The sequence below is a fragment of the Acipenser ruthenus genome, chromosome 4 (genome assembly GCF_902713425.1).
Source record: "Acipenser ruthenus chromosome 4, fAciRut3.2 maternal haplotype, whole genome shotgun sequence".
NCBI lineage: Eukaryota > Metazoa > Chordata > Actinopteri > Acipenseriformes > Acipenseridae > Acipenser > Acipenser ruthenus.
In genome coordinates, this window is record NC_081192.1 from 58199125 (window position 1) to 58214190 (window position 15066).

Consider the following 15066-nt stretch of genomic DNA (forward strand, 5'->3'; position numbering starts at 1 on the left):
ATTTTTAAAGCTGAAATACTTGTATTATTCTTTTAGGCAAACTTGCTGCAAGATAAATTGACCCAGATATTTGAACTTACTATCAGGTAAGTTGCAATTTTTTCCACAATAGTTCCACTTTTTCTAAGCTATCCTACTTATTTTGTGTTATCAGAAAGACACAGTTAAGGTCTTTCTCACAATTTACAGTAAAGCGGTGATATTACATTTTTTTGTTCTGTTTTTGTATTTTACACAAGCCATCTTAATGAGTAAATATCGGGGTTCCGAAAAATATGGCGTTATACGTCCCTACGTGTTGATACATCTGTTTAAATAATGTACCTGTAATTTCTTTTTTCATTGTTAACATCCTGACAACTTTTTACTCTGGGGTTTGAGATCTCTCCTCTAAATCACTACAGGAAGAGCAATTAAAAAAAAAAAGAAAAAACATAACAAGTGCTCTGGCTTTTTTGTGCCGTACCACATCACAGATCGTTATTGCTGTGTTACCTGTCTGACATTGTGTAAAAAATGGTCAGGATGTTAACAATGAAAAGATTAAATTACAGGTACGTTATTTAAACAGTTGTAGCAACATCTGGGGATGTGTAACAATATATTTTTAAAGCCTGCCTTGATAAATTCATGGCAATCCCTTTTCTGTGCCCGTTGTAAAATGTCTTGTCATTGCATTGTCTCTCCTATTGTGCCAATGGCAAGACATCTTTTCATAAAGATATTGTTAAATAAATGTTTTAATAGTGTGTTACCTACAAAAAATTGTTGTCTTTTATAAACACATGGCCTATTTTCTGGTCATGTGGGGCACCATTGTAATCTTGTGAGATGTTGCAACACATTTAGTTCAATGGAGGTGGGTTTAAAATACAGCTGCCACTAGGATAACAGTAAGTAAAACACTTATAAATGTACATGTTTTAAACATAATGGGCCATTGTGGCAGTGTGCCCCGCCCATATGTGTGTTATGTGTTATGTGTTGTGGTGCGTGTGGTGTGTTAATGTTGGTGTATAGGTATTGGTGTACGGGATATAAATGTGTCTGTGTGATTTAAAATATATAGTTGTATTTTGGCACGGGGATGCATAATCACTTCACGTGCAGACAAAGTATGTGAGCACGGGATTGCACAAATTAGTTCACGTGCTGGAATTCAAGTGAATAATTAATTCGTAATTGAATCCCGGCACAACAGTATATAGTTTACTCACTCAGGGTTGTGTGTTCGTAAGTGGAGAATGGGTGTGGAGAGGAGAATAAAAAGTAAGAAAATAAATAATTGCTACAACGTGCTGGAAGCACCAGCACTGTACTTGTTTGTCTGTTTGTCCACTGTTTGTTTAGTGTTAGTCTGTTTTTGTTTGTCTATTTATTTTGGCTCAATGTGCCATGTGCTGTTTTTGTTCAACCTTTTATTTTTCTGTATGTTTAATAAAACACTGAGCGCCGCAGCGTCTCAGTTTCACCTGCCAGTACTGCCTGTCTGTGTGTTTCTTTCTGGCCTGATGTCATGCCTACAGCCAGCCTGTTCACAGCCATATTTTCAGTGTGTTTCCTCCATTCTATAATTAACTCCTATTATTTGAAAAGGAGAAAAACTCATGTTAATGTTGCAAAATGAAAACCAAAATACATTGAGAGTGCTTAAGAGGACTTGAAATTATTACTTAGTTGTTTGATTCTAGTTTTGTAAAATTAACGGTTGTTCCCTTTCAAGTACGAAATGTATTCCGTTACACAAACCGATTACGCCCGATTCAACTGAACACTCTACCAAAGCTGCGTGTTACGCCCGTGACGTCAGCACACCTGTCTCCACCCCCACAGGAGACAAAACTGCGTGCAGGACAGCGCTCAGCATCATTTTCGATTTCAGCCTTTTCATCTTACACAGAGAGTGACTCAGCATTTGAGAGAGTGAAAATTCACTAGGTTCGACCAGAAGCAGTCAGATAACCCTGTCTTATTTTATTTCTGCTTGTTTTTTCCCCTTGGGATAAACCGCCGAGGCAAAAAATTGTTTAAATAATTTAATTGTTTTTTACCGTAAGTTTTCGCGGCCTTCTGGCCAGCAGCAGCAGTGGGCTTGCCTGCTCCTGCACCCACAGATCGGTGACACAGTATTATTAATATTATTTATTCTCTCTTTTCTACCTTAACTCTGGCTGGAGTTTTATTAGTCTTGTTTTTTACAAGCATATTGTGAGTTTAAACTACGTTTAAATATATATTGTGGCTGAAACTGCTTTATTTGTGTTCTCCCTTTTTTTTATTCCAGGTGCTGTGCGTGCGGCTTACTGCTTAAGCAGTCGCAGCAGTCTGGGCTCGGACTTGCTTGCAAGCCAGCACTCCTGGACAGGCACTGTGTTTAGCTCTCAGGCTGCACAGACTAACTTGTGGGCTGTAGCCCAGCAGTTAGAGAGCTTTGCTCTGCTGCCCATGCCACAATAGCGGGCAGCTTTGGCACTGCTTTGTGAAGGCTTATCAGTGAGAGAGAACTGTAAGCAGGCACTCTCTCACTGATACACCATACAGTGCCTCCATGCACCGTGCACTGTGCACCGTACCGTACCGTACTGCCATACTGTACCGTGCCTCTGTGCACCGTACTGCACCATGCATGGTAGTACACCATACCACACCATGTACCATACTGTGCCTCACCGTGCACCGTACTGTACCATGCCCCGTACCGCAACGTGCCCCGTGCCGTACCGTGCATACCGTGCATAGCATCAGAGTGGGTCATAATATCATTCTGTGTATGAAATTAACAGAATTGTAATATACAGAGGGGGGTCCTAAGCCATTATCTGTGTCTACTTGGTTTCTTGTCACAAACTCCCCCACTGACAAGAATGCTTTTAAAAAGAGTCATAAACTAAGTACTGGACAAGTGGTTTATCTTCACCAGCGCTGAATAAATCCTGTGGTGCCGTGTGGCGAAGTGCCCCGCCCCTGTGTGCATTTGTGTGTTCTGTGTTGTATGTTGCGTGTGTGTGTTAATGTTGGTGTATAGATTGGTACACGGGATATAAACGGGTCTGTGTTTCACGTGTATTTAAAAAGTGTAGATTTGTATTTAGGCACGAGGAGAGCACAAATCACTTCACGTGCTGATTAAATGTAATATGTGAGCACGGGGTTGCACAGAATTAATTCACGTGCTGGGATTCAAGTGAATAATTAATTAGTAATTGAATCCCAGCACAACAGTATAAATAGGCACATTTTCATTCAGTCGGGGTTAGGTGTTCGGTGAGTGGAGAACGAGTGTGGAGAAGGAGAAATTAAATAATAAGAAAGAACGTAAATATAAAAGTGAATAACTGTCTCACTCACCGTGTTTCGTTTGTCTGTCTGTGCACTGTCTGTTTACTGTGTAGTCCGTTTTGTTTGTCTTTTTATTTTGGCGTATAGTGCCGTGTCCTGTTTTTGTGCTGTTTTCAAACCTTTTATTTTCTGTGCTGTTAATTATTAAATGCTGAGCGCGATCACGCGCTCAGCTTAAACAAACCACATCTCTCTGTTGAATTCCTTCCTGCTTCCGGTCTGACGCCACCCACTCTGGCCGTCTTTGTGACATGCCGGCAGTGTCTTTCAAAAGGTAAAACCAGGTGGTTTTGAATGCCTTGACACTACTGAGAGGACAGGACACCTTATAAATCAAGCAGGGCTCCTGACACAAAACCCAAGGCTCTTGACACACAAACAAGTCTCTGAACTGTGACAATCTTGAAAAGAGATACCTTTTTCAGAAAATCTGATAAAGATAACTAATCTAGTGTTTGCCTTGGTGTGGGAGGCCACAGAGTAAGACGTCTAAAATCCTTGTAATCAAATTTCTAACTTAGCCCACATTTGATCACCAGAGAAGAGTTGAAAGAACATTTGAAGTCGACAGAGATTGAAATATATTCAGTCACATATTGGTGGAGGAATTGCTGTTTCCTTGATATTCAGTAGAAGTGTTGTCCAGAGTATTTCAATATTGGTGGTTCCTACATGATTTTGAATTCAAATAAGATATTATAGGATTACAACTTAAACTAGTCCAAATACAAATATACAGTGGCTCTGTGGCGGAGTGTCCCGCCCCTATACATATATATTTATTATTATTTGTATTTTTGTTTGCGGTTTGCAGTATTTGTTGTTTGTTTTTATAAATTAAAAACATTGTGAGGATGCGTGGCTGATCAGCTACTGATTATTTAACTAGCTGACAGTCACGCATCCTTACTAAACTCGTGCAGATTGTGGCCCAGGGGTAATAAGATAATTAACAGCTAGTTAACCCCTCGGCCAGAGTATAAGAACCTGCAGCTGTCCGTGCTGTGAGGAGAGAGTGTAGAGAGGAGAGTACGGGGAGCGGAGAGAGCGAGGAGAGAGAAAGATTAAAAACAACTGCTAAGTATTGTGCTGGTGCTAAAACCAGCACGCTTATTTGTTTCTATTTGTTTGGCCAACGCGCCTTTTTGTTTTGTGTTTTGTTCTGTTTAAATCTTTTGGTTTGTTTAGTTAATAAAACGCTGAGCGCCATTGTGTTCAGCTTCATCCGCCCATCCATTGTTTTGTTTCTGGTATTTCCTGGTTCGTGACGTCACCATACACACGCCACTCAAAAACAGCTCGGTCACAGGCTCTCAAAAGTATTCACCCCCCTTGGACTTTTCCACATTTTATTATGTTACAACATGGAATCAAAAGGGATTTAATGAGCACTTAATTCAAAATGCACATCCAGCTTCCACTCAAGGTGATCGAAATACGCATGTGTCAAGTGACGAAATGTCCTTGCAGTGAACATGCAGGCCCAAAGAAATTGAAGAGAAAGAAGAGGAGAGAAGAATAATAAACACAAATGAATACAGGAACAAAAATAATGAACTTATGTTTATTTTTACTTTTTCTCTTTTCTTTTCATTTTTGTTTATTATTCTTCCTTCAGTTCAAGCCCTGTCAAAACAGAGGCTGTCCAATTGGATCGTGGAGACAGATCAAAGATTATCTACGAGCAAGCCAACTTGCCCCCCCCCCCCCCCCCCCCCACAGAGAAGGTCACAGGTCATTCCACAAGGGGTCTTGCTACCTCTTGGGTGTTTCAGGGTGCATCGGTCTCTGACATTTGCAACGCAGCGGTGTGGGTCACTCCTCACACCTTCACAAGGTTTTACAGGGTTAATGTCCTGGATCCTCGGAACCCTGCCTTTGGAACCAGAGATCGAGTGCTGACAGTGGCGTATCAGCCGGACTCGGAAGCACATCATAGGTATTCCTACATTCTGTGGCATTACCGCGCCTTATAACTATGGCATGCCCTGTGTCTCGCCAGATTGGCTGTTCTGCAAGTCATGTCCTTGCGACAACTTGGGTATACTTACCCATTGTGTAATGGAATACATTTCATACTTGAAAGGGAATGTTGGGTTATTATCATAACCCTGGTTCCCTGAAATAGAAATGTATCCATTACAATTCTTTGGTCGCTGCGTACATTCTATGCAGTAGGCTGTAGAAAATTTATGGCACTGAGCGCCATCCTGCACGCAGTTTTGTCTCCTGTGGGGGTGGAGACAGGCGTACTGATGTTGCGGGTGTAAGACACATCTTTGGTAGAAGTGTTCAGTTGAATTGGGCGTAATAGGTTAACCCATTGCGTAATGGATACATTTCTTTTGCAGGGAACCATGGTTATGCAAAAAATTGTCATTAATTAAAGACTGAAGAAAATGCTTTGAAAATGTGGCCCAATATTTCTAATCATTTGTTAACTGTAGGGATTTAACAAAACTGCTCTGAATCTATTTTGAATCTTGGTATATGTTGTATCCACTGCAAAACTGTATTGACAAGATCTTTAAGAAAGGTTGTTGGGTATAGTACCACTCCAGAACTTAAGTGTTGTCTGTGTTTGATCCCAGAGTACATTTTAGTAAGAACTATCCCTTTTTCAATAGACACACAATGTATTTGTACTTGTTTTAGGATCTGGTGACTAAAGATGAGATGTAACAGCTGGGTTCATCAGCCCAATGCTGTCTATAAAGATGAGATGTAACAGCTGGGTTCATCCACCCAATGCTGTCTATAAAGATGAGATGTAACAGCTGGGTTCATCCACCCAATGCTGTCTATAAAGATGAGATGTAACAGCTGGGTTCATCAGCCCAATGCTGTCTATAAAGATGAGATGTAACAGCTGGGTTCATCCACCCAATGCTGTCTATAAATATGAGATGTAACAGCTGGGTTCATCAGCCCAATGCTGTCTATAAAGATGAGATGTAACAGCTGGGTTCATCCGCCCAGTGCTGCCTATAAAGATGAGATGGAAGAGCTGGTTTCACCAGCCCAATGCTGCCTAGTAACATTGTCAACAGGCTTGTTCTAATTTAGGTGTAATGGAGAGTCTGCAAACTGCCAATATTTTTCCATGACTGTAGTTCATAGTTCAGTATAGCAAGAAGAAAGTATTTTAGGAGCTGATTTTAAAATCCACCACTAACTTGCAAAACAAACTAGGCTTGTGTTGAGCTGAATGTGTTGGGCTGTTTGTCGTTTCTTTTAAGCTGGTTAGGTTTTGCATATTATTGGAGACAATTGAATCAGTTAGTAACATTGTGAATTTTTATTAAACAGTCAAAAGTTGTTTCAATAAACATGGAGTAGACATGGAGTCCACCAGTAGCCAAGCTAAATAAGCATTTCTGGCCACCAGTGATAAAACAGAAGTTGGTACCGAAAAACCAGATATCATCACCTGTTGTAAAAGTAACCAGACCTGTTGGAGATCTAATTTTCCTACCCACATATCGATTGTCAGGCCTCAGCTATCCGGGTCTGTGAAATCTGTGAAATCTGTTCCATTTATGTAATACAGACCAGGTTTCTGTCCATCCATCACATAAAGTAGTAGCTTTCAGTTTTACGAAGAACTGGAGAGGATGAAATCCAATAGAAAGTGAGAAGAGGTGGGACTAAGGGAACAGGATGCAAGCAGGAAAAGAAAAAAAGGGGAGATCTAGAAAGTGTCACTCCACTGCACGCATACATTTTAGTTTAGTTTAGAAAACTAAACGTGTCTAGCCACGAAGGCTGCTTGAGTAGGATAGCTGGCATAGGGTGCTGACACCGGCCCTGTCTATGCTCAAATCAGTGCTGACATTCCATCCACTACTTCTAACATCATCTTACTGACAGTGCCTATACCTTGTATTTTCAGCATGAGCCCTCAAGTAAGACAAAGAGGACATTTAAATTGAATATAATATAACGTAAAGGATTTGTTTTTGAGTTGAAAATAACTGCATTGATTATCTGTGAAGCACATAGAAAAAAGCTCCCACAACTTTAACGCTAATGATCTGTTGGTCTTTCTCCTCTGCAGGCCTCCACCCAGCCCATCAGGAAACGTGACTATCACAGCAGGACATGCCCAGTGCCAGTCCATTCCAGTCTATGAGATGAAATTCCCAGATCTCTGTGTGTATTAGTTGAAAATTGCATGCTTATGAACACACTGCTCTGTGCAATTTAAAAGATCAAAATATCTACCAAAATAAGTAGGCTGATCAGGTTATGTTGTATCTGCTTGTGTAAAAGAAGTTCATTTTATTTGTCTGTAAGTTAGATATACCACTTTAAATATTGATAAAAATCAAATAGTCCTGTCATTAAGTATTTTTCATGTAGATTATGGATGAAGAATCATCAGTGATAGGGCAAGGGACTATTTTTAAATAGTAAAACTCCCAAATGTTTTACACAAGGTACTGTTTTGTTCAATGATTTTACCACTGTGTATTAGGGTAGTTTTGGTTTAATAAACATAATTCTTACATACAACCTACAATTTGAAATGTATGTTCTGTTTTGCTCAATTAATGAGTAAGTAGCGGGGTTCCAAAATATATATCGTTCAAAGCTCTTTTCAAAATGTCTGCTCTAGTGCACTGTGGTCTGAGCACTGTCCTCTAAATCACTACAGGAAGTGCTCTGGCTTGTCTGTTTCTTACCACATCATGGATCGTTATTGCTGTGTTACTTGTTTGACAATGTGGGCAATAATCCTTACACTATCAGTGCACTACAGTGGACTTTTTGAAAAGAGCTTTGAATCAGACTTTAAAGTTATAAGTGTAAAAAGTTGTCAGGATGTTAACAATGAAAAGAAAAATGACAGGTACATTATTTAAACAGTTATTTAAACAGTACAACACATGGTGACGTGTAACGTTATATTTTTCAGAACCCTGCTAGTTACTCTTTACATCACCGTGTTTAGGTACAATTACAAAAAGTAGTTGATTTACTTAAAGCTGTGATGTCCCACTTTCACGTCCAGTCCATACTAAAATACAATTATATTGTCTGTTTACCACGTTTCCATCATTTTGTCTTCTTTACACTCTGCTTTATCAGAAAGTAGACCTTGTTGCTCAGAGGTGTTTTACTTGTAGGGACACATATAAAGTAGTACATCCTCCCCATTTGAAATTTGTTATAGGATATACCTATGGAGATTAAACTTTCTACATGGATTTTAAATGACAAAAAATACTTCTTAAATATACAAATATATCAAACCACATTGGACACTGCAGCTTTAATTCGGTGGATTAAGTTACTAGGCTTCTGCAGGAAGAGCAGTTTGACCTTCATGAATGAAATATGAAGAATACATATTAAACGTTAATGAGCAGCTTCGTGTAGAAACCAAAATCTTTTAAACTCTCTTTTACCTGTTTGGGGTACAGTACAAAGTACAAATTAATAATTTTTGATTTTGTGGATAATTGACCTACACCCTGAAAGTAACTATGCAAATAAATAAAACAAATGAAAATGTATGCATGTTTTATTAGGACCAGGAGTGGTCCAGTTCATTAACAACTCTCCCAGTTGCATAACTCTGTACTGTACACTGCTTTTCAGCTTTCTGTGGGTTATTAGTGGGAATGGGATATCTTCTGCACTTAAAATTACTGGTGAAAAATTGTAATGGCAAAGCTTTTTAAAAGCAAATACATACGCTACATTGGTAATGACCATCTCATAATTTCATGAAAGATCATTTATATAGCATGTCAGCATGTAGAAAAAGAAATACACCTAATACAATATTTTAGTAAAGTGCAGTATGTGCTTTAGTACAATGCTATAATTAATAATTATAATTAATCTTTAAGCCCTGCCTCAGTGCATGCTTGTACTGTATGTGCAGTGTTATACAGTAATTGTGACATTTTATTTAGTACCTAAATAGTGCAGTGCTTGTAAAGATATAATGACTTAACTGTTGTGTTTTTTTTTTTGTGTGTGTGTATTTTTTTCCTCAACAGCTTTGGTAAAACCATCCATCATAAATATCTAAAATGTAAAACATACTTGTCAATACCTAAAACTAGTACAATACAGTATGTTACACTTACACTGATTGCATGCAATAGGACACTACAGTACATATCACATTTGACCCTGCTTCTACCTGATGTATTAAAACAAGGTGTTTGTGTGTTTATTGTAGGGTGGCATTGAGCCAGTTATCCTGCAGTGCTGGAACTCATTTTATTCAGTGCTGAATTTTCTTTCTTATATAATTTTTTTTTTTTAATATTATGTCGCTGGATACACTTCATAGACCTCCATGGGTATTGGAAAGCCTAGCAGATGGCAATCCTGGATTTAATGGAATCTCAACAGGGAGTCGTTCCAAAAAGTGGAACAGAAAGGCATAAACCACTAGAATATAAAACCACAGACAGAGGGAAAAGCTAGTGTTTTAATACTTTCCCCTAGAATAGATTATGCATTTTATTATGACATTGTGTTCTATTTAATTATGCTTATCAAGGTACAGAAAATGTAATTATGTTTTCTGTTTTAATATGGAGACATGCTGAGTTGGGGTGGCAACTAAATGAATAATACATTTACAAATTATAAGGAGCAGACATCTGTGCATTGATTTTATGTAATTCGTTTCCTGTTTATGTTAGATTTATCACAGATTTTTGGCAATCAAGCAAAATACCCCTGATCGATTTTAATCTATTCTTAACTAAAGCAGGTGTGCCTTTTTTAACCTTTTCCTGAAACATAAGATCACTTAATTCTATAATTTTAGACTGTCAATAAATACACTTAAACAGTTCAACATATTTTAAATCTCATGTAATCAGGGTCTGTAAAAGTTAAACGGGTAACAAATTACATTTTTGGCAAATTATGACAATGTACCCCTTGTTTGGCAAAAAAAAATAGCAGTTACTGATGGAAGAGAAAGCTGCTCTAACGGGAAGTACTGTACCTTCTTCAAGTCAAGAAAATATATTAGATATAAAGTTAAACTGCACGAGGGGGGTGGGCAGTGAGAAGGGTACTGAAGCTAATGGTATTTTAACATCTTAAGAATAAAGACCTAAAGTCATTGTTCTACTGTATTGCAGGCAACTAGTCAGTAGCTTCTTTTTGTGTCTACATTATTCTCCTCTACCAGCAATGGTCTCCCATTTATCTTCTGAAATGAAAAATGCACCAAAGCAATGAATGATTTAAACTAGATAAATGGTGTATTAGATACCAACAATATCTGGTGTAATTGTACTTGCATTTATAACCATTGTGGATGCCTGTGCAGTGCAGTATAGCATTCATAATAACATTGGTTGTTCGTAGCTTATTGATCCCAGAATCTCATCAAGCAGCTTCTTGAAGGATCCCAGCATGTCAGCTTCAACAACATTACTGGGGAGTTGGTTCCAGACTCCCACATATACTGTCAGTAAATGCTGTTGGCCAATTATAATTTAAGAATATAATTTTATTTGCACACATTAGTACCAATAGACCTGATACAGTGACCCTGATGTTGTGTAATTCATTGTAGGACAAGTAGATACATTTTGTTTGGTCTGGTTTGATTAATCACTATAATGTAATGTATACTGTAAGGGTACAATTAAGGGCTGAGACCAAAGGCAAAAACGATGCAAAATCAGTGATGCTGTGTGCAATTTGTAGAGATTAAATGAATGTCTGCTCTTGACTGCTTCTACTTTTATTTATGTATTTGTTCTCTCTGAATAGTTAAAACTTGAACTTAACCATACCATCTATACATGTCCAGTCTGACCTAAACCAGTGCTGAAATTGTGTAAAAACAAAAAAACAACTTTGAATGTACTTAATGGTGTTATAAGCAGCTGTCTTTGGTTCATGAAAACATATTAACGTGAAGCATGGAAGTTGAGTTATTGTTGAAGCAAGATCAGCTTTCTGGATATCTTAATACACCATGATAAAAAACAAGGGGTCAACATTTGAGTATATCTTCCATGTTAAAAAATTTTAGTACTTGAAATTGCAATCCATGTTTAAATAATTGCTTCTTAAAATGAAACAATAAACTTTTGAATTGGTCCACCGTTGAGCTCTCCCCTTTTAGTCTTAAATGCAGGAACCTATTAGCTTAAAAAAAAAAAAAAAACTAGTTTTTTATGTTTTTTTATCACAATTTTTGCACTGACAAAAGGACAAAAAACTACCGGTCTATCTTTGACCATCATGCAATATTAATACTCTTGTGAGTTGTTCATATTCTATCCAATACAATAATACATGTGGTGTAAATCTTAGAGACTATTTTTATGATAATACATTATTAAACATTTAAGTGTAATCTTTTATATTTTTGAGAGTCTGCATCATTGATAATCATGGACATGTTTTTTTTGTTCTGCTTATTTTAATGTGTATTGATTTTAAAACAAATAACCACTGCAACTTAGGTTGTGTAGTAAGGTATAACTAGTTCTTTTTCTGAATTGGGGAGAAGAGACAGTGTCCAATGCATTTGAAAAAAAAATACCTTTTTTGGAAACAGCTACATTTGGTTTATAATGTTTTTGTTGTGAAATGTGAACTAATCTTTACATTTTCTTACACTGAGTATAGATTGATTAATAAAATGGAAAGGAAAGTTCCTTTTGGGAATGAGAAACAATTAATTTACTGTACAGTATGTATCCATGCTCAAACCAGTGCTGACATTTCATCCATGTGCTGTAAGAGTTCATTTTAACAGTAGCCCATTTCCAATTTTAAAAACCTAAAATAAATAAACCTGTGCTTGCTTGCTGTTTATTGTGTTTTTGTTTTCATATTTCCAATAGTATTAAAACCAATAGACATTTAAATGTCCTGGTTTTGACCTAAAGTCACTCAAAGGGGTTTGTTTGGGTTGATGATGACATTTCTATTTAAACAAAAAAAATACATTACCATGTATTTTTCTAAAATATGTGTTTTCAAATGTTTGGTATCGTGGCCAATGTTTATCTTTAAAATGTTATTTTTTTCATGACAGTACTGTGAATAAACTTCACTGCCCATCAGTCTGCTCATTCGGCACACATTTCATTTAGAAACAACCATAGACAGATACAACCATAGACAGATATGGAATAGAAGTGCCAGCAATTTGGGATATAATTAGATACATTTTCCTGTGAAATATGCATCTACACTGCAAGAAGTATAGCAATGGGGATAACAAAGCCAACATGCACACTGATATAAGGAAACTAAGACTACATTTGAATGATGTAAGGATGCAATTGCGGCCTATTGTATGAGGGACTACAGCTTTAATTTAGTTTTACTTTTTTAACAGTATTTTTCTAAAAACGTTTTCATTCAAAGCAGTGGTCGGTCACATAAAACGTTTCTGTCTGTGACACTTGTACTACCAAACCACAAGATGGTGGTTACATTTGAAGAAACCAAATAGGTGAACATTTGCTATGCAACAAAATTACTGAAAAACCACTCTGTTTCTGGTAATGCAGGTTAATGCTTTTTCTGCAAACTCCACCGAGTGATTAGCTCAGGCCGTTATCCTTCTGATGTAAAAGTACTGCTTTGGTTTTTATCATTAAGCTTCTGAACAGCTGCAGTGGTGTCAGGTGTCTGGTCAATGAGCTGTTCTCACTAAAGATCCCAGACAGTGCTGGTTCTGGCAATGGATTTTGTGGCTGGACAAAAAAAAATAGAAACAACTGCCATTTGTAATACCCAGAATTATCTTGTGGTCATTCCAGTAGCTCTAGTAATAACTGTACATTTTCAGTTTTCAGTTGTTTAGGAGGTATAGAGGGCAGTAAATGATTTCAGGGCGTTGTTTCTTAATTGTTCTTACTATGAATAAAGCCTGTAATATATGGCTTTATGTTGTGTAACTTTTAACTGTCAAAAATAAACAGTTTTAGCAGTAAGCAGCAGTTAGATGCAAATTTTTGGTGCCATAATGATAAGGTTTTGGAAGTAATGCTAACTCTAATCTTTTTTGGCTACAGATGTAGGTTAACTGTAGGCTTTGCCCACTGGTTGGTAAGAGACTTGTAATGTAGCCCGGTTTAAAAGATGTGTGGGGGTGAAGGGATGCCTGCCCGTGCACGAGTACTTAGGTGCCTCAGTGCATTAGGTGCTCGGTGCCCCCGGTACTTAGGTGCCTCGGTGCACACAGTGCCCTTGGTGCGCACGGTGCCCTAGGTGCTTTGGCATTTCAGTGCACGCAGTGTTCCCGGTGCCCTCAGTGCTTCGGTACCTCGGTGCGCAGGGTGCCCCGTGCATGCACCCTGTGCAGTGCTTCAGAGCCCCAGTGCATGCAGTGCACAGCGCTCACAGTGACCGTGGTGCCTTGGTACCTCTGGCAACGCACCTTAGCAAACACAGTTCCCTCGGTACTTCGGTACCTCGGTGCACATGGTTACCTGAGTGACATATAGTGCTATACAGCACTACAACACTTCGGAAGTAGCGTATGTCAACCACCAGGGTGGACTGAGGTCCCGGGGGTTGCATCGCGTAGCCTACCGGCTCTTGATTTGGGCCCAGTAGAATCTGCTATACCTCTGGGCAGTACATCTCCCCGGAGAAGTGAATTGGGCAGTAGACCTCCTCTCCAGAGAGGGTTCGCTTTCATCAGAGTGGCGACTCCACCCTCAGGTGGTGGAATGAATTTGGGAACGGTTCGGGCAGGCACAGGTCAATCTCTTTGCCTCGGCAGAGACGACCCATTGCCCCCTATGATACTCCCTCCACCGCTCAGGCGGTCCACTCTGCATCAACGCCCTAGCCCACGGGTGGCCCCGAGCATTGCTTTATGCATCCCCGCCATTACCGCTGCTCCCGGCCTTCCTGGAGAAGGTCTGTTTTGAGAAGGCGATAGTTCTCTTGGTTGCCTCTCGGTGACTCAGGAGAATCTGGTTTTCAACCCTGTGACAGCTCTGGGGGATCCCGCTTCGCCTGGATTTCTTCAGTCAGGCAAAAGGCAGTCTCTGGCACCCGGAACCAGGCAGATTCCAGTTATGGGTCTGGCCCCTGAATGGGACTGCTGGAATGCCAGGGCAGCCTAGGTCGTTATATGCCTATAAGTGATGGTACTTCCAAAACTGGTGTCTGACCCTCGGTCATGTCCCCATATCTTGCCCTATGCCTGTTATCTTGTGTTTCTAGATGCTGGTAAAGCTCCTTCTACATTGAAGGTGTACCTGGCAGCCATATCTGCATGCCATGCCCCGGTGGACTCTTTCACCAGGTGCACATGTTTTGGCAACCCGGTTTCTAAAGGGTGCCTGATGTTTGCGCTCTCCTTGGAGCTACGCTCTCCCACAGTGGAGTCTTGACGTTGTGCTGAAGGCTCTCACAAAGGCCCCGTATGAGCCTATATACTCTGTAGAGTTGAAGTACCTGTCAATGAAGACAGCCTTCCTCTTAGCCATCACCTCCCCAAAGCAGGTTAATGAGCTGCAGGCGCTGTCTGTGCACAGCTCCTGCATGCGTATTTGGGATAATGGGAACAGGGTGTCTCTGCGGACAAACCCTGCGTTCCTCCCCAAGGTGATATCGGCTTTCCACATGAACCAATCTGTAGAACTGGAGTCATTCCATCCACCTCCTTTTGCTACAGAGGAGAATAGGTGTTTAAATTCCCTCTGCCCAGTGCGGGCATTGTAATGTTACGTTGAAAAGACAAGAGCTTTGCGTCGTTCTTAC

At 39.3% G+C, this 15066-nt stretch overlaps 1 protein-coding gene across 3 annotated transcripts in view; it reads left to right on the forward strand.

Moving 5' to 3' along the window:
* The window catches only part of efr3a (EFR3 homolog A (S. cerevisiae)), a 268889-nt gene extending 257835 nt beyond the window's left edge, over positions 1-11054 (forward strand). For all 3 annotated transcript variants that reach the window (XM_033998812.3, XM_033998811.3, XM_033998813.3), the window contains exons 23-24: positions 37-86; positions 7397-11054. In XM_033998812.3, the coding sequence (XP_033854703.1) occupies positions 37-86; positions 7397-7502 (156 nt within the window). In that variant the 3' untranslated portion in view covers positions 7503-11054. The remainder of the gene's footprint in view (positions 1-36; positions 87-7396) is intronic.
* Positions 11055-15066: the final 4012 nt, after the last annotated feature.